Source organism: Asparagus officinalis, chromosome 7 (genome assembly GCF_001876935.1).
Source record: "Asparagus officinalis chromosome 7, Aspof.V1, whole genome shotgun sequence".
NCBI classification, from domain to species: Eukaryota; Viridiplantae; Streptophyta; class Magnoliopsida; order Asparagales; family Asparagaceae; genus Asparagus; species Asparagus officinalis.
Window position 1 is genome coordinate 92315564 of NC_033800.1, and position 20572 is coordinate 92336135.

The following is a 20572-nucleotide window of genomic DNA, read 5'->3' on the forward strand; positions in this document are numbered from 1 at the left end:
TTATCCTTAAGAATATTTTTAGGAAAAATATTCTCCAGGAACTTCTCAACCAAAAATATAGGGAATAGTTTATACTCTTATACCTTATTGGAGTATTAAGAAGCAGTTTATACTCGTATACTTTTCAGAGTATTAAGAAGCAGTTTATACTCGTATACTTTTCGGAGTACTGATTCTTTCATTGCAACGCATTGATAGGCGTTGACCTAGGGTTACGATACTTTTCGGAGTATTAAGAAGCAGTTTATACTCGTATACTTTTCGGAGTATTAAGAAGCAGTTTATACTCGTATACTTTTCGGAGTATTTAAGAAGCAGTTTATACTCGTATACTTTTCGGAGTATTAAGAAGCAGTTTATACTCGTATACTTTTCGGAGTGTTGATTTTTTCATTGCAACGCATTGATAGGTGTTGACCTAGGGTTACGCGTTGACCGGCGTTGACCCTAGGGTTTCGAATGTCGTACGTTGACTGTTTGATCGCAACGCGTTGACTGGCGTTGACCTAGGGTTACGCGTTGACCGGCGTTGATCCTAGGGTTTCAAATGTCGTACGTTGACTTTTTGATCGCAACGCGTTGACTGGCGTTGACCTAGGGTTACGCGTTGTCCGGCGTCGACTCTAGGGTTTTGAACGTCATACATTAACTTTTTGATCGCAACGCGTTGACTGGCGTTGACCTAGGGTTACGCGTTAACCGGCGTTGACCATAGGGGACCAACTAGTGGAGTTGATACGTCAATGACTCGTTTTTATAGAATTTTTGGCAAATCCTCAGCCATCAACGGATTTGATTAGCCTTTACCGACTACCGTTTGAGTCGGGCTAGCATGCGGATTGTTTAAGTCCGTTCTGCATGTGACGTTATGCTAAAAGAGTTAACCCTTTTAGTGCTACGATCTTGAATACGTAGACTTCGTCTTTCTCACGGGAATAGACTACCCGGCGACGCGTGTTAGGCGTTGACTTTATGGTTTTTGGCTAACCCCCAGCCTTCAACGGATTTGATTAGCCTTTACCGACTACCGTTTGAATCGGGCTAGCATGTGGATTGTCTAAATCCGTTCCGCATATGAGGTTGTGCTAAGAGAGTTAACGCTCTTAGTGCTACGATATTGAATACGTAGACTTCGTCTTTCTCACGGGAATAGACTACCCGGCGACGCGTGTTAGGCGTTGACTTTAGGATTTTTGGCTAACCCCCAGCCTTTACCGACTACCGTTTGAGTCGGGCTAGCATGCGGATTGTCTAAATCCGTTCCGCATGTAACGTTGTGCTAAGAGAGTGAATTCTCTTAGACTTGGCGCTACGACTTCGAATACGTAGACTTCGCCATTGTTACGAGAATAGGCTACCCGACAACGTGTATTAGACGCTGATTTATCCCTACTTAGGCTTTGGAATAAAATACCCCAGAATCGAACTCTGGTGTCTTTTTCTACGGAGAAAGACTAAACCGACGACGCGTGCTAGGCGTCGGCATATCCTTTCTTAGGACTCAGGATGAAATTCCCCATGCGTGTAAGGCATGGATTTTGGTGTTATTAATAACAACCTGTCATAATGTTGAATATGTGAATGGGTGTTCTTTTTAACGGTTAAGAACTAACCGGCAGCGCGGGTTAAGTGCAGACTTATCCTTGCTTAGGCTTCAGGATAGAATACCCCAGAATCGAACTCTGGTGTCTTTTTCTACGGAAAAAGACTAAACCGGCAGCGCGTCTGCGCGTGTTAGGCGCAGACTTATCCCTGCTTAGGATTCGGGATAAACTTCCTAAGATGAATCCTAGATTGATAAATTTTGGAAAAGATCGGTGCGGGAAAGGAAGAATTTTATATTCTATTTCCCGGTCTTCTTTTAGGGTGAAGGCGAACCCGAATACAAGGAAGGAAGAATTTTATATTCTACTCCTTGATTCTGGAAAGGAAGAATTTTATATTCTATTTTCAGTCGGAAAGAAGACTCGAGGTAGAATCTCCACCCCCAGAATCCGAAAAGATGAAACTAGGAGTGGGACCTCCACTCCGAGAATCAAAAAATTCAGATAATCCTAACTGTCCGAAGGTTTGATTACCGAACTAAAGGTGAATTTCTCGTTTATCGAGAGTGAATTATGGTTTTGACCCTAACTGTAGGAAGGTTTGGCCAAATGGGAGTTTGAGGTGACCCTAACTGTAGGAAGGTTTGATCACTTGATTTGAAAGTGGACCTCTCGTTCATTGGAGGAATCGAGAGGGGATTTTGACTGTGGTCCTAACTGTAAGAAGGTTTGACCAAATGGGAGGTGTGAGACGATCCTAACTGTAGGAAGGTTTGATCGCTCGATCTGTGGACCTCTCGTTCATTGGAGGAATCGAGAGGGGAAAATGGGAGGTTTGAGACGATCCTAACTGTAGGAAGGTTTGATCGCTCAATCTGTGGACCTCTCGTTCATTGGAGGAATCGAGAGGGGATTTTGACTGTGGTCCTAACTGTAAGAAGGTTTGACCAATTGGGAGGTTTGAGTTGATCGCTCGATATGTGGACCTCTCGTTCATTGGAGGAATCGAGAGGGGGATTTTGGTTGTGGTCCTAACTGTAAGAAGGTTTGACCAAATGGGAGGTTTAAGACGATCCTAACTGTAGGAAGGTTTGATCGCTCGATCTGTGGACCTCTCGTTCATTGGAGGAATCGAGAGGGGGATTTTGGTTGTGGTCCTAACTGTAGAAAGGTTTGACCAGGTGACAGATCAAGATTTATTATATCCGGACTCTAACTATGAAAGTCTTGAGTGCACGAACATAGCGTAAGTTTGATTGGATTAAACTTGATCGAATTTTGTGGTCCCACCATCAATTAGTCTGATCGGTGAGAGATTTAGTGTTCATCACTTTGTTCATATCGATCAGGTTATCCCTAAGAATATTAACATTCTTTTGGGAACTTCTCGTTACACGAATTATCCACCCCCGGCTTTCTTGCAAAACTGGGTGTAACGAGGAGTACGTTATCCTCAATCGCATGTTCAAGTTATCCTTAAGGATATATGATTCTCTAGGAACTTCCCGTTACATAAATCGTCCACCCTCAGCTTCCTCTGCGGAACTGGTCCGGACATTATTCTCAGTTACCTGACCGGGTTATCCTTAAGAATATTAGCGTAATATTCTCTAGGAACTTCCCGTCAAAAGTGAGAAACAATTTAGACTCATATACCTATTGGAGTATGCAGGGAGCAGTTTAACCTCTTGCACCTGTTGAGGATTGAGAAATAATTTATACTCGTATACTCTTTGGAGTCTTCATTCAACTTAATTGAGCGATATAACGCCGGCTTCAACCAATGTTTGGATACTATTCTTGAGAGCAAAGCAATCCTTGGTGGGATGAAGGACCCTCCTGTGGTACGCACAGTACTTTGGGTCCGTCGTGTTGTCAGCTTCCTCCTGATTTGTGATAGGTGGTAGCTTGATCTTGTTATTTTCAAGGAGGGATTCGAAGATGGCTGGAACGTCTTCGTCCTTGAAAGAGTACTCTTTTTGGAATCTCGGACCCGAAGTCTTTTGCTGCCTTTGGGATTGCTGTTGTGCCGTTCGATTAGCACCAATAGTAGCTGCAGGTGCCTTGCCCTTACCACGAGAGGCGAAGTTCGAGTTCGGAGGATTAGCCGTCGGTAGGTTCCTCTCGGCTTTCTTCCTTCGGAGGAAGCGTTCGGCTTGTTCACCGCGCACCTTTAAGTCTTTCCAAGTGTCAGACGGTGCCGTTCCCATTGCCTCCAACACGTCCAATGCGAGGTTGTTGTGGCAAGTCTGGAGAATAAACTCCTCAGTGATCGGGTCTCGATAGTTCATCGTCTTGTTCCGGAACCTCTTGATGAAGGTGTCGACCAACTCCCTGTCCTTTTGTTTCTCGTCGAGCAACGTTCCGATGGATATCTCGGTGTCGTCGTCGAAGAAATTAGCGAGGAACTTAGTTTCCATGTCGTCCCAGCTATTCACGCTTCATGGCTTGAGGCGGCGATACCAATCAAAGGCGGCTCCACGAAGAGTGCCAACGAAGGATCGTACCATCAGAGGCTCATTACCAGAGATAACACCCAGGCGCGATTTGAACTAAATCAAATGCTGAGTGGGTGAACCCTTCCCATCAAACGGCATGAAGTTAATCAGACTGAACTTCGCCGGATAGGGGATTGATTCACATTCTCGTGGGTATGGACAAGGGATGCCTGTCTTCTTCATTTCTTGAGCGGAAATCCATGTATTAATTTTACTCTCGAGATTTTTAATCTTTAGGTTTTCACCTAAGTCTTCATCAGCATTCTCATTACCACCCCCTGCATTGACGGGATGATTATTGGCATTATGAGTCTCGTTCGCATTCGTGTCCTCATCTTCCTGATGAACCTGGTTACGATGACTTGGCTCGCCTTGCTGGTTCGTCAATGCTTGGATTTGTTGGTCATGCATTTCTCCTGAAGCTCTCCTGTTGTTTAGCCATGGCTTCTTCGAGCATCTTGGCCACTTGTTCCGCGCTTATCATAAATGACTCGCGGGGTTGTCCCTCGCTGGATACTGTATTCTCTGATGCGACAGCAGAGCAGGCATCCGATTCTTCATCTTCTGAAGGTAATCTTGTCTGAATCCTACTATAAGTTCCTCGTATGATAGCTCTAGACTGCAGATGGGTTACATGCCGGGGTGCTTCCAGAATCGACTCGGGATTATCCTGTGTCGATGTCCTTTTGCTGGTCATATTCGTGGTGACCCTCGGAAATTCTCCGTCTTCGACTATCCTTCTTCTTCATCGGAAACGCCTAGGCCTTGGTTTTGGTGTTTTGGTACTGAGTCTTTCGAAAACCGAAACTCTTTCAGGAACTATCTTGATGCAATTGCACTCAGACAATACTGCCCGAATGAGTTTGGAATAGGGGTATTGAGTTTCCAGTCCTCGGGGACTCCTCTTCCTGGTTTTACTCGTACCCCCAGCACGATAGTACAACTCATCAGCTTGACAGTCGGAGTAACCTATCGTGTGTGGGCACGACTTCTCAGGTATAACACTATCGTCATCTGACGATAGTGTTTCCTTCTGAGGGCGAACTAGCTTCTTTGGGTTTTCAAAAGTTACACGCCTCGAAACATGCCTTTGTGGGCGTGAGTTCTCAGTGGGCTCCTGGACTTCAATGCGCAAATTGGTGCGCGTAGCTGTCCTGATTTCTTTGTCATATTGGAGGTGACGACGACCCCCAGCGTGTTGAGTCGTTCTGGGTTTCTTTATCGGGCCCAAACGATCTTGGATTGGAGCTTTGCCTCGTTCATCGAAAAGTGGACCGAGGCGCTCCAAAACTGGCTTCTTCCTTCGGGATGATTCTGCATGATCTCCCGGAGCAGCCATGGGAATTATCGGCGATTTGGAGTGGTTCGCCGGAGGTTGAACCTGCTTCGAAGGCTGCACTGATTGTGCCTTAGTCTGAATCGCCGCTTCAGACTTCGGCCTCCATACTTGACGGGTTGGTGGCGGCTTCTTGCCCACTTCCTTCTGTAGTCTTCTACGGGCCTTTTGGACTTGAGCCCGTGCCTGTCAAGTGTTGAACGATTCCGTTTGACACGGATCCATTCATTTGTTGGCGGCTTGGAGGAGCTGCCATTCATCAGTCGTTGAGGCTGTTTGCCTCCCTTGTTCTTCAGACTCGCGTTGTAGCGGATTCCATCCGTGGACTCCATTGCCTTCGTGAATTCTTTGGCCAAGCGTTGGTGTCGCCTTTGGCGGGCTCTCTTTGAGAGAGCCACTACGCCCTTAGTGACGGAAGAATTGGCCAGAACAGGCTTAACCTGGTTGGAGGTTCGTGAAGCTTCACCCGACGCAACTTTGGCGTCAATCGGGGTGAGATCTTCGTTAGTATTCTCAACTTCTTCATACCAACGGATTTTTCTCCTGGGGTAGAACTTCTTGGACTTGTGAGGGGAGGTGGATCCGGACGAGGATGACAGATACTCCTCGAACTTTTGCTGGTCGAATTCATACTCGCCCTCCTCCTCGACCGGGATCGAGATCCGCGGCTGCGACGCGCGCGATCTAGATCCGGTCGGATCTACGCAGTATGACGGGTGTTATTTCACAAAGGAAATAACAGCCGATGGTCCTATTTCGCCAAGGAAATAATAGCCTTTAGTTCTCGGGATCAAAGGCCAAGCTTTGATCCGGAGGAAAACTGCGTAGATCTCAGATCTGATCTCTCTCGAACTCCTGCCTTTTGTGACGTGGATGATCGCCAAGAACCAGATCTGAATGTCCAAGTCTCCAAGTCTTCAAAACTCCAAGCTCAGTTCTCAATTCGGCAGAGTTTCGGCTCTAAAAGTTCCAACCCTTCACAAATGAGCCATGCCCCTCTATTTATAGGCACTCAGAATTGTGCCCGGGCACAGATCTGGCCGACCACCTAGAGGTGGCTCGGCTTTTGGCCGAGTCCCCCAGGCGTTTTGTCCGTTGTCCCGTTTCGCGGTTTATCCAAGTTTTACTGTTGATCTGGACTCTGATTTGAAGTCCGGATCTCGATTTGGCAGTAAATCCGCCTTGGTGCTTGAGTTCGAATCTGTTCTATGATTGGATGACTCGTTGACTCCCCGAACCGTTGGCTTGATTCCGCACGCGAATGGATGCATTCCGTTGCTTGCGTACGGTTCGTTAACCTCGTCGCCTCGTTAATCCGCTTCGTTGCGTATCACTTGGCTTCGATATTGTGGACCAACGATCGTGTTTGGATATGTCGCTCGATGGTTCGTTGGTTTGTTGAATCACCGTGTCGAGCTGTGTTAAGGGACCTATAAGCAGTTTTATACGCCTACAACGAGCGACGGTTGGCATTTCGAGCAATCCATTCTGATTCTCAAAGTGAATCTTTTTTGGTTGCTCTAAGGCTGTATCTTTTGGGTTCTACATGCTTCTTTAGAGGTTTATAAATACTTCCCGGTGTTGTTTTAAAAGAACACTCTTTACCAGGAACATTTCCCTTCGTCGATCCTTCCTTTGACTCCTTAAGAGATTTTAGCATGGCTTTTCCTCAGAATGACCGCGAGAAGAGACTCATGGTCTTGTTTCTGTCTAGGTCGAGGATGACTTTGGACGAGGCAACTTGGTTGCATAATGAGTACAACATTCCTCGAACGGTGACCATAGGGGCACCAGACAGTCTTACTCTGGTACATATGCATGGGGAGGATCGAGTGTCTCTCTATTGGGCGCACTTGCAGTGTGGATTGCACCTGTCGCTGCATCCCTTTGTAAGGGAAGTTTTTATGGCTTTAGGGGTTTCCCCTTGCCAGTTCCATCCCCACACCATCTATATCTTGATGGCATTTATAGATGTCTGCGCCGAGGCAGAAGTGGTGCCCAGCATCAGTTTGCTTGGGCACGTGGTTAGTGTGGGGTCTGCTGAGGGCGACCTACACTATTTTTTCCACTGTCGGGGCGATTTTCGCTTGGACTTTGATCTCCCAGAGCTAGATGAAGAATGGAAGAGGTTCTTCATCTGGGTGTTTGGTGCCGACAACATACTATCATGCTTTGGTTGGCCCAAGGTACAGGATAATGTGTTGGAGCTGAGGACCCTTAGTGATCTCGAGGCTGGAGATCTTGAGAAGCTCCGGTGTCGCCTCGGTCTTCAGGAGGCCAAAGCTCTGGACAGAGGGGAGTTTCCTGAGATGGGGTGGTCCTCCTTATCTTCCTCTGATCCCGAAGCGATGGCCCTTCCTCGGCCAATGGAGGTTTGTAAAAGAGGGGTTGACTCGGAGGAGCCGAGTTCTTCTAGGAGGCCTTTGAAGAAAATGAGGAAGGACTTCGGGGGTAGTGCTTCTGAGCCTTAGGAATTTTTTTGTAAGCCTCATTAGGCCTTTTGAAGAATGTACAAAACTCCTTTTTGAATGAGCAACAATTTCTCCTATTTTCTGCTTTTGAGAACTGCAAATGCTTGATAGAGTAGCTGATTCATGTTGTGGCTCCATTTTTCTTTTTGAGAAGAGTGTTGGTCCTTGTAGATTAGATATCATATGCGGGATAAGAAGCAACATCTTTGTTTCTCCTGTTTGGTCAGAAAATAACTCATAAAAGTCGACTCTGGGGTTTTTTCTTTGGTTTGTCTAAGTGGGGAACCATAGACTTGATTGCCAACTTGTAGAGTCTTTGTACTTTATATTACTCCCGATGGGGAGCTAAGTCCTTCGGACCCAACTAGGAAGTCGTTGTGCCTTGGTTGGTTCCTAGATAAGGAGCCAAGGGCTTTGTTCTGACTGAGAAGTCGTTTTGCCTTGGACTTATTCTTTAGGAAGAGCCAAGGGCTTTGTTCCGACTGAGAAATCATTTTACCTTAGACTCATTCTTTAGGAAGAGCCAAGGGCTTTGTTCCGACTGAGAAGTCGTTTTGCCTTGGACTTATTCTTTAGGAAGAGTCAAGGGCTTTGTTCCGACTGAGAAGTCATTTTACCTTGGTTTTACCCTGAGAAGTTACCAAGGTCTTGACCACTATGAACGATGAGAGCAGAATGAATCGAACTATATATTGTGCCTTAGGCTTACCTTTAAGAGGGGCCAAGGGCTTTGTTCTGACTGATTAGTCGTTGTGCATCGGTTTTACCCTGAGAAGGTACCAAGGTCTTATGACCGACTGAGGAGTCGTTGTGCCTTGATTTTATCCAGATTAGGCACCAAGGTCTTTATTTCGACTGAGAAGTCATTGCGCCTTGGGCCTATCTTGAGGCGGCGCTAATGCCTTGTGACCGACTGAGGAGTCGTGGCACCTTGGGCCTGTCCTGAGGCGGTGTCAGGGTCTTGTGACCGACTGAGGAGTCGTTGTGGCTTAGTTTTATCCAGATTAGGTACTAAGGTCTCTATTCAGACTAAGAAGTCATCGCGCCTTGGGCATGTCCTGAGGCGACGCCAGGGCCTTGTGACCGACTGAGGAGCCATGGCACCTTGGGCCTGTCCTGAGGTGGCACCAGGGTCTTGTGACCGACTGAGGAGTCGTTATGCCTTGGTTTTATCCAGATTAGGTACCAAAGTCTTTATTCCGACTAAGAAGTTGTTGAGCTTTGGGCCTGTCCTGAGGCGGCGCCAGAACCTTGTGACCGACTGAGGAGTCGTGGCACCTTAGGCATGTCCTAAGGCGGTGCCAGTGTCTTGTGATCGACTGAGGAGTTGTTGTGTCTTGGTTTTATCCAGATTAGGTACCAAGGTCTTTATTCTGACTGAGAAGTCGTTTGCCCAGACGACCAGGTCTTTTGATGTCTTTCTTTTTATCTGACATTTTCATTGATTGTTTTGAAATTTATACATGATAGAGTACAACTCATTCATATTTATTCCATCAGGCAGTGCCAGACTCATGTTTCTTGCCCAGGTGCATTTTGAAGATGGCTTTTTGGATGGGGGCAAGGTCACCGAGGCGGAGCTTCCTTGGATGTTTCTTTTTCGCCTGTGAACATTTCTGTTCTGATGTGAGAAAGTCGTTGCTCCATTGGTTGTCTTTGTTGCCAAACTGAGGAACGGCCATAATCAGGGTGGGGTTGTTCTTCCTCTAGAGGGTGAGCTATTTAGCTTTGGACATTGTTGAGTTGTTGGCATATTTGCCATCTCATCAGCCAAGGACCTTTCTGAACCTTTGAGTTTTTGCTGAGGTCTTTGCTGGTCAACGCTGGACATGGTGATTTTTAACAGATCTTGCTTGTCCACCGCCGGTTGTGTTGTATGGCTAAAGTTTGACTGATTGAGCTTTTGGAGAATGATGCTCAACAGGGGGAGGCCCAAACAACTTTTGTGATGGGGGCTTCTTCTTGGTGAGAACCCCATGCGCCGAAGCTTTGTTCCCTGGAATTTGATGGGATCATGACTTCCCCTTAGGGTTTCCAGGGATAGCGATGGTCGGACCATCCTATAAATGGAGGAGCGTTCTTGTAGAGGGAGTGCAATTCACATACTTCGACCACCAGGTCTTACTTTGACTCTGGCGGTTCTGAGCATTTGCTGGGGTGTCGGGGCTGTTAATCTTCTTGAGAAGACTAGATGACGAGCCCTTGAGTTTTCCCTATAATCTCAACTTGGTGAGGAAGGACTCTCCTTTGAAGGCGGTGATGGTCCGAGGAGCCAGCCACAAACTTAATCACTACTCCTTGCTCGGGTGAGCCATTGCCGGCAAGGAGCTTGAGCAATACTGGATCTGATCATAACCCTTGGGGTTCTGTTTGCGATCCAACCCCAGGCTTCTTGGCTGTCCAAGCGGTGGGGTTTTCATATGTGGCGGCGATAAGAAGCTTGTGCATCATCTTCAAGCCAGACAATCACCATAGTGGTGTGTCTTTTCCAGGAGGGCTTTCTGGGTTCCACCTGGCGAATACTTCCCAGAAAGCTGTTGAAGCCCTCGAGGGCTACGCCTATGTTGGCTCCTCATAGCCATAGGCTAATCCTCCTTAGCTTGAATGATGCGATTTCAGGCTTTGTTTAGCTTGAATGGTGCAATTCCAGCGGCATCTTTTAAGAATAGACAAGATCAGGCCCCTGTTTAGAGTTGGGCATGTCTTCTCAGAGAAGAAAGTGGGCCTCACGATGGGCGTCAAACTGTTGATGTCCATGAACACACAGTTGATGAGGGTCTTCCGTTGATGACGAAGGTTAGGAGGATAAGAGATGGGGACGACTCCTCCTCCGACTCTACGCCCGATTCTGAGCGCGCGGGGTGGACTGATAGCCTGCACATGTAAGAATAGCAGGAGTACCGGGCTAATTTTCCACGATGTACCTCCGACGGTCAAGTCAGCCGGTAAACTTGAGGAGGGTTTTTTGAGAGGTCCCTGGGCCATTGAGGTCCTTGCAGGGGGTACTCTTGTGGAATTAATGATTATTTTTTAGCAAAGGTAAATTCTGAGCTTTTATCAAGAAGTAGCAGAAAAAGAATTCCCTCTTTTACCTTAATTCCCCCCTTTTATAGCCCATCGCCTCTGGGAGTTTGTCCCTTCGGCTTTGGTTAGGCACAGAAGGCGGTTGAAGGGTGAGCTGGAGGCTGGGTCATCTTTCTCCTTCCAGGTGTCGGCTGGCGATTGAGAGGGAAGTCATTCAAATACAAGAGAGAGATGTCCCCTCAGCATCCTGAATTTGACAGATGAGGCAGGGCAGAGGATAGGCCCGCTGCTCGGTCGTCCTTCCCTCTCCAGATGGCGGTTGGTGATTGGAGGGGAAGTCATTCGAATACAGGAGAGCATCATGGCAATCCCAGAGAAGTGACTTGTGAGTGGAATAAGCAGCTTGTGCAGGGGATTTGTCAGAGCAGAGATCTTGATGGGACTGATCAGTGTTGTTGTGTTGATTGACATCTGAGGTGAGCTTAGCTGGATCTTATCCCCTTAGTAGAGGCGAGTCGGTTCGTGAGTTGTCTTTGTGATTTCCCGACTTGATAGCCGAGTGAGATTCGAATCGAGTGTATAGTCGAGAAATCTGTTGGAGGAGTCGTCTTGATTACGAGGGACCGATTGGTCCTTCGAGTCGGTAATGATGACCCTTGGTCAAAAATGACTCGTCCGCTCGACTGGCCGATAGACTTGCCCTTGGCTGGGCTTTGGAGCCTCTAAGCTGGTTTGAACCATGGCCTCTTTAGCCTATGCAGACAATCTTTTGGTATCTTCATCTTTAGATGGTAAATTACCATAACAATTAACATAATTATATTATTTTGCTATTAGTATTTACACAATGTTACTGTGCTATTTGTTCAATGATATATATTTTTTAGTTGTTTCATAGTGTATTATTTTATTTATAATATCATTTTATTATAATTTATAAATAGGCATTTAACAATTTAATAATATATTATTTAATAAATTATTTAGTCATTTTATAAAATACTTTATTACACTGATTAGTTTATACTATTTTGTTATGATTAATAATTATTTATATAAATTATAAGATATTTTATGAATTTTGCTATCGTTATAAAGTATTTATATAAATTACATTTTAGTGAATGCCTAAATATGTGGGAAAGTGAGGAGGTCCTTAATTAATAAGATATTTTGGGTAATTAGTTGACATTTAATTTAATTTAATCACAATTAATAGTATAATTGCAAGTTTTCAATTTCTGAGAACGCAAAAAAAGAAATCAGAAATTTTGATATGAGTAATCCCTTTTATAAGTAATATAAGTAATATAGATAGATATAGATAATACAATGAAAGTTTATCGTGAAGAAGATTATTATAGGTAACTATCCAAGTAAAAGATGTCATTATTATGTTGCATATAGAAAGCTGAGTACACGCTGATAGGATTAGCTGCTGCAATGAAGCTAAAATCAAGCGCGGGCTCTTCCTTTTCGCATGAGCTGCCAATAAGAACCCTTTATCTTATCAGTTGTCTCAAGGTAAGTTCGGTAACTAGATGCCCTTGCCATGCCCTTGCAATCTTACATTTTGCATGGATTTTGAAGAAAGGGAAAAAAACCCACACACAAAGCTTATGTTCTCCCTTTTCTTGGCCGGCTTCAAGAATTCTGGTTACACTTTGCAAGATTGATATATATCACACAGAACGCTGCTAGAATAGAATATCGAAATCTATATATGAAAAAATTACGCAGAATAAGGAATAAAGTTCTATAGTATAAGCTACATGTCCAGTTTCATGGTCTTGCGGTAAACAACTGCAAATAGGAACATCAATTCGGTAAACCTCAGCTCATGCCGCTCTCTGATCAAGCATCCATAAAATATACTCGATGAAGATCAATCGTAGATCGGAATGACCTATATTTCGAAATCTCAATCCTTTAGAACGTGGAAGCGCTCCTAATCCACTTCTTCACAACAAGATCTAGCAGAAGTTTGAACATCATTTCATGTTAGTAGCGCAATTCTTAAAAACACATTCAACTATCACTATCTTCCTACTTAACTCTCTTGAGATCATACCTGCAATTAGACCATCCCAAAAATGCGAACTGAGACCTGTTGTTTTTCCTTTAATCTTAATTATCCTTAAACAAGTCAAGCAAGCCATCAAAATCAAAATCATCGCTCTGGGAGGTGGATCGTTGCCTTGCTCCCCTCTGCCTCGTTCTGTTACCATACGTCCTGTCAGAGGCGCTTGATCTTTCCCCTACACCGAATCTTGAAGACCATCGCGGGTCAGGGGCACTTGATCTGTTACCATTCATCCTGTCCGAGGCACTTGATCTTTCTCGTGCACCGAATCTTGAAGACCATCGAGAGTCGGTTTGCCCATAATCACCATACTTGCCCAACTGGGTTCTGGCCTGACCATAACTTTGACTTTGACGGCCATTCCTGGGCTCAGAATTGCTTGATGAGTAGTTCTTTCCCCTAAAGTTGCTCTCTGAGTACTTTGATGTATTAGATCCTCGAGATCTTCCATAGTTGCTTCTGAAGTTGTTCATGTTCCCATATTGACGGTTCTTACTGTAGTTAGGGCGGTCAATTTTTTGACTATCCAGATCATCATCTGACTCATAAAAGCTTTCTTCTACTTCTCTTCTCATACCAACACTGCTGGTAATTCCACGGAGCTGTTAAATACAAACAGTACCATGAAATTTTTAACATATATTAAAAAATTAAAAATGTTAATAAGTATCCATCACTTAAGTTTGTGACCAATATTTTACTCAAAAACATATGTCGATATAAGAAGCTTCTCGCCTGTGCCCGGGGATACTTAAAGAGCGAGGGAGCTGATCAGACATTACATGATATAATCTCAAGTTCTGAATTCAATGAGGACAAATTTTTAAAAGGAACCAATTTTAATATTTAATTATAGAAATTGAATTTTATTTATTTATTTATCATTTTCGACCTATTTTTACCATGTAAACCAGAAATTGGTCGATTCTGAAATTTTTGATTGTGGCAGCTACCAGGATTGCCGATCCCAGTAGTTACCTATTTAATCGCGAATTAATCAGTAATACATCCCTGGATATTACGCATCTGTTTTGTATAGTAAAGATAAGATTTGAGGTGGTTACAATCAAAATCGTAACTCCCATAATTAAACCTATCCTAATAATTCATAATAATCCAAAATTCTAACTAATCTAATAAAATGATATTATTCATTCATAACTAAAAGTTAAATTAAAACTATATGTAAGTAGACCATTGTACTTTGTTTGGCAATCTGCTATGAAAAAATTTAGATATTTTTTTCCTTTTCTTGTCATTTTTCCCTAAAAAATCCACTTATTTTTTTCCGTCTAATAATTAACCAGACCCCTATCCCTATAATGTTTAACATTAAGTTGTTTAACTACCAGCACAATTTTAAAAAAAAAGTTGTTACCTACCAGTATTGCCAGTCCGGGTATAACAAAAATTCCGATTTTCAAAACCAACCACGTGGACAAAATTGATCGAAAATGGTAAGCAAATTAAAAGATGGTCGATTTTTATAATTACATGTTCAACTTGGATTTTTTTTTAAATTTCTCCTATAACTGAACTCTAAATTTCTAATAATTTACATCATTAAAATTAAATACCATCAACTCCATATCCAACTGCCACAAAGCTAGCTTCAAGGTTGAAGACACACCAGACATCTCAGCCACGTATACCACCGAGTATCTTGCATTTTTTTTAATAATTCACGCAGTATTTGGATACAGCGGCCTTCAAGTTCTTTTAAGAACAAAATCAGATGTAAACCCAGAACAAGCATATGCTTATGAAGCATAGCACTGCTGACTTGCAGGAGCTGCATTCAAGGTCAAGAGCCTACTAATTGCATTAGAAGGTGTAAGCAACTGCCAGTGCTTTAAATCATAGCACAACAAATAATTTCAGGGTTCAACTATGGGCATGTGCATGGATTTAGCTTTATATATGATTATTTCAGTAGCACCATATCGATGAAGTAAACTATAGACTTTACAGCCTTCCTCTCAAAACATATTTACAGCATACATGCATTATGTCTAATAAGCCAGAGTACGACCTAAAATAGTGAAATTAAAATTAATTAGACATAATCTACTATAAATCTGTAGCTGTAATTATGTTCACTAAGTCATCGTATGTATGAACTAAGTAGCAATACAACAACATCTGGTACTCAAAAACTGTAGGCCGTGTTCATCACTTCATATATACCATATCAAAGTCAACTATGGTTACAATTCCTGAACTTAATTAAAAGATTGCATGATGTCATTGGACATATTTCTTACTAGATTATAGAGTAACTAAAAAAATAGAACGATAACTTCAATAATAAGAATGGATAAAAACAAAGTCAATCACACAATGGCAGACTATTGCATACCTCTTCAAATTTGAATCCAAGTTCTCGTTCCATTGATCTGACCGTACGCCGCTGGCTTTCACTGAACATAAGAATCGCAGTTCCCTTGTTTCCAGCTCGGCCAGTACGACCTGATCTATGAACGAAAAACTCAGAACTGTTTGGCATTTCAAAATGGATAACCTGCATATTCCATCCTCATTAGAATTAGATAACTTGAAAGAAAGATACATCTAACAATGTTTAGCAGAAAAAATGACATTTGGGCAAGAGGCAGCATTACCAGGTCTACATTGGGAATATCAAGACCACGTGCAGCAACATCAGTAGCAACCAGCACATCAAATCTTCCGTCACGAAAAGCAGCAAGAGTTCGGTCCCTTTGCAGCTGCTGCATATCACCATGCAATGCTTTGCTTCCAACTATGCTCCTCATGGTCCTTGAGAGTGACTCGGCGTCTTTCTTTGTTCTTGTGAAAATTATACTTTTACCTCCTTGTCCATATTTCTTAAACACCAAAAGTTGAGTTTTAATGTCAACAATAAAGGCATGCAAAATCAAGCAGAACCAAGTGAAATTGAAGTTATAATTAAAAACAAAATTATGTAGCAAAAAAAAGTCATGAGTTAGATTAACTGGATATAAAGGAAGTATACCATATCGACGGTGGAAATTTTGGGCTCAAAAGCTGGAAATTTGTACATGCTTAAGTGACTGCTAAGAAACATTGAGAAGACTTGACCAAAGTGGAGAGTGATAAAAGTTCAAAGTCAGCTTGATACAAACTTCGGATGTTTTATCTTTGCTTGTCTTATTTGCTTATCAATTACCATGTCCCTTCTCTATATTATGGATCCATGAGATACTGGTGGCCAAGGTATCAAACGAAAAAAAAGGATATAAAAGCCACACGGTAATGCTGACTATCATACCAAAAAGTGCAATAGTGGTAGGCCTTTGATAATCATTACAACAAAGTTTCTCACTCAATGGACCCTAACTTCAGATGCTATATACAAACTCACTTGATGACACTGAACTTCCAGCACATGTAAGAGCTAGGGACTATGCAAAAGAACCCATAAATTATTGGAGCAAATAACCCAAGTTACTGACCACAAGAACAGGAATCAGACTATCCCAGTGCAAATGATTCATAAATCAATCGTAGTAATTATTAACTAAAGGGCGTCATTATCAAAATTCAGATTTTCCAATAAACTTTTCTTCATTTGTTGTACTTAAATGTGCCTCATAAACTACTGCTTGGCCTCTTGCTGCTAGGTAGAGGTCACACAAAATAATCCAGATTTCTATCTGCTTTATTGACAGTTTGATGGACACTAGGAAGCCCCTGGCAGTGAGTGGGCACGTTCTTTGGAGAAGGATTGAAAGTGTGGGTCAAAAACAAATGTGCCTTGATATGCCAAGACCTTGCTAAAAGCATCTTGATATGGACCATGTGCAGAACCCATAAGCAGTCAAACCTTTGGCGTCTATTGGTATAGAGTGCCTCAGCTTATGATAGCTTCACCATGATGCCAGGTGGCAGAAAACTACTCAAGGACTAGTACATGTTAACTAGAAGATTTAACATTCTTAGTTGTATGGCCTTGAGAAGGGTGGTAGAATCATGCAGATCGAACTGTCAAATGATGGTTCAGATTTTCTGTTTTAATATGAGGAAAATAGTATAAAAGCTCAAAAGCAAATATTACCTTCAATTTCTTCAAATATTAGTGATAAAAAATAAAATATATTAATAATTACAACCCAGATAGTACATACATATTCAGCATGCGTGACAAGTAGAACTCTTTCCAAATGATTCAGACTATCAGGTGTGGAAGTTAGATTCTTTACTCCATCAAAAGGAGGAAAAAGTTTTTTGGCAGCTTATGTCATAATACAACATGGCAATATATCCAGCTTAAATTAACAAATATCTGAAGTACAATGCGCTCATCAGATAAATTGACTTACAGAGATCAAAGTGGGAAGAAGATTTTGTTTATTGGAATTAGAGGATGCGATTGAATAGAGAGTAATACCCTCCGCTAACTTTTGATCACTCTTACCAACCTGCACAATTATAGCGACGGAGTGATGATAAAACCAAGTACTATTATTAACACATTGGGAAGGAATAAAACTTACCAGGTCGACTACTAAGGGGTCTCTCAGGAACTTCCTAGATAGATCATTAACCCATGAAGGCATGGTAGCTGAGAACAACATGCACTGCTTTCTTGCCGGTAAGTAACCCAGGATACATTCAACATCCTCTTGAAAACCAATAGCCAACATCTGATCAGCTTCATCCAATACAACAAACTTGACTTCAGATAGATCCAAGGCACCTCGTTCAACTAAGTCGATAATTCTTCCAGGGGTCCCAACAGCAATGTCAATGCCAAACCCTAATGTCCTTACTTGATTTGAAATTGATATACCACCATAGAGACAAGTGCTGCTCAAATTTGGAGCGGATACTTTGAACTCTTGTTGCACCTGTCGTGCAAGTTCACGTGTAGGTGCCAATACCAGAGCAGAGGGAACTCTTTTCTTCCTATAACAAAATGGATAAACACAGTTAACATATGAACCATCAGTTAAATAATAAGAAAAACACATAATCAAATGTTTAGTAAATTTGATAATTTAAGCCATAAAGTAGAGAATATAACCTTATTTACAACAAACGTGATATATAATTGCACCATGCAAATATGGGAATATAAAGCTTTGTGAAGGTAATGTTTTCACATGCTTGAGTCCAAGAAGGTACAGGTTGCAGGTATACTTCTCATAGAAGCATGAGCAACAGTAAATATTGAAAGAAAACATCTTTGTCCATATGCGGGCGATGGATGCAAATAAAATGTAGTATTGGCACAGCCCCGTTCAGGATAAGTCTAAACTATTACATCAAAAAAAAAAGCAACATTGATCCAATGCTCATTGATCTGAACCATATATCTCAAATGTGAATTGCTTTCCTCATGCCAAATTTCATTTTGCCCTCTTGTTGTCTCTTCCATGTTATGAAGGACAGTCAAGAAGAATTCCATGAGCTTAAGGTGTTAGAAATAAGGTGTTGTTTAGACTGTAATTAGCACGAAATGCAGTTTTAACAGTTAATTGAAATCGAAAAATAACAGATTTAGATAATGATTAAAAATAGATATTTAATTAAATTAAATAAAGTTTAGAATATAGTCTGATGATCGAAGTGTGCCAGACATTGTCCCAAGAATCTAATTGCCCCCTCTCGTACAGGGCTACGCGATAATAGATCTCGGAGATACTACGATCCTCGGTCAGGCGACCTCCTTCTCATCGGCACGAGCTTCAAGAAGGCTTTGCGAATTCTTCAAGACTTTCAGGGAAGCAGCGAAAATATAACAGCAAAAAGGAATATTTCGAAAAGAAGAAGAAGAGAAGATCTGTTATTCACTGTGTTTAAAACCCTCGTCGTAGGTATAGGTCATTTTATAGGTTGAAAACCGCCGTTTAGATCCACAATTATCACCCGTTTAGATCCACAAATCTCGCGTCCGTTTAGATCCACCAATCTCGTGTCCGTTTAGATCCACCAATCTCGTGTCCGTTTAGATCCACCAATCTCGCAGCTAAATGTTTAACACGTTTTAATTGTTCCAATTTGCAAAAATAAAAATCTAAAATGTAGCAGATTAAGGACCCCTCAATCCGGAGCTATATTCGTGTCCGCAAGTTGTAGGCGCGTGCATCCCGACCCGAACCCAAGCCCAACGCGACCCGGCCCGGTTTGGTTCAAAGCGCGCGTGTGTGGTGTGGAGCATAACTCATATTTCCTTCTAGGCATAGGAGAGAAAGAGAATGCTTATAAACAACCCTCATTCTCATCTCCTATCCAATGTGGGACTAAACTTCCCCACTCCAAAATCAAGTTTTAAGTTATAACTCCAACACAAGGTAGCATGACCAGAAATTCAGATATTAAAAAACACCAACTTACTTTTCATAGTAGGGTCATGTATTGGTAATCTTTCTTAGACCACTTTGCAGTTAATCATCAAGTGATTCCAGCAATTTGCTAGTATTTATGACCACCATTATGGTGGGAAAAGACTCAACTCCTCTGCTCATGAAATTAGAAGTTTTTTTATCCATATACTGAACTATTTAATACTGAAATATAGACACATGGCACTATACAGTGAAAAGAACAAACCTGCTCTGACTTTGGTGTCGGATAATCTTATCCAATATCGGAATACCAAATGCTAGAGTCTTTCCTGACCCAGTAATAGCCCTTCCAATCATGTCCCGTCCCTCCATGAGTGGCTCCAATACAGCTCTCTACAGTTGATGTTTTCATCAGTAATGCACAACTCAAATTTTAGTTCGTACTGATGGGGAAATCCATAAAAATGATACACCTTTTTTTATAGAAAAAGCTTTATATAGAAATGTATACAGCATAATGTAGCTAAAGAGATAGAAAAAACACTATGTTCTAAATAGGCCAAATAGAGCTCAACACTTGAAGACCAGCGGTGTGCATTGGCATATTTTATGCCTTTCATCCCCCCTCCCCCCACCCCCCACCCACCCCACCACACACCACAACCACCCGCACCAATAGCCCAAAAAAAAAAAAAAAAAAGCAAACTAAATACAAAATTTTAATTGCTTTACTTGGGTTTCATTAAACCGAAAAACCAAAAACCCCCAACAACAACAACCCCGCACACTAAATAAAAAATTTTAAGTTTATGAAAATACATCAACTATTATGTTTTTTTTAACAGATCTTGATTGCTTTACTTGGGTTTCATTAAACTTCAGCAAACTCCATACCATATTTCTACTTCAAAGAAAGGTAAAAATAAAAAATAAAAAACTAATGGATAGCACAAAGATGAAGTTTTTTTCTTACACACTAGGTTGACCACATAAGAAAAATTATACTTTTTCCCCTTCATGAAATGAAATTATTTCAGCATCAAGCTGCTAGCACCAACTTTTTAATGCCGCTTAAAAAAAAATTCACCAACCAACCTTCCAATCTTAGGTCTAAAATCTCAATTTTCACTCGCACAATGAAACTTACAAAACTTTTAACGCAAAAAAACCTAATTCAAGAAGAATTTAAATTAAAAAAAAAGCAATTTTGCTTTCACCTGAATAGGAAAAAGCTCAGTAATTCCTCGGCGAGAGAGCGCAGACACAATCTGTTCCGATATCCCTAGCTTCGAGATATCAAGAAGCTCCTCCCCAGGTGGAGCGGCG

General features: G+C 42.1%; 1 protein-coding gene across 1 annotated transcript; it reads right to left on the reverse strand.

Annotated features, from left to right (window-relative positions):
* On the reverse strand, positions 12569 to 20566 carry LOC109848824 (DEAD-box ATP-dependent RNA helicase 53-like). Its single transcript, XM_020418516.1, has 8 exons — positions 20464 to 20566; positions 19512 to 19639; positions 17453 to 17864; positions 17279 to 17377; positions 15578 to 15802; positions 15316 to 15477; positions 12945 to 13558; positions 12569 to 12846 (listed from the first exon to the last, which is right to left on the reverse strand). Exons 2-7 carry the CDS (start codon positions 19616 to 19618, stop codon positions 13001 to 13003), a joined length of 1563 nt encoding a protein of 520 aa, XP_020274105.1. The 5' UTR covers positions 19619 to 19639; positions 20464 to 20566; the 3' UTR covers positions 12569 to 12846; positions 12945 to 13000.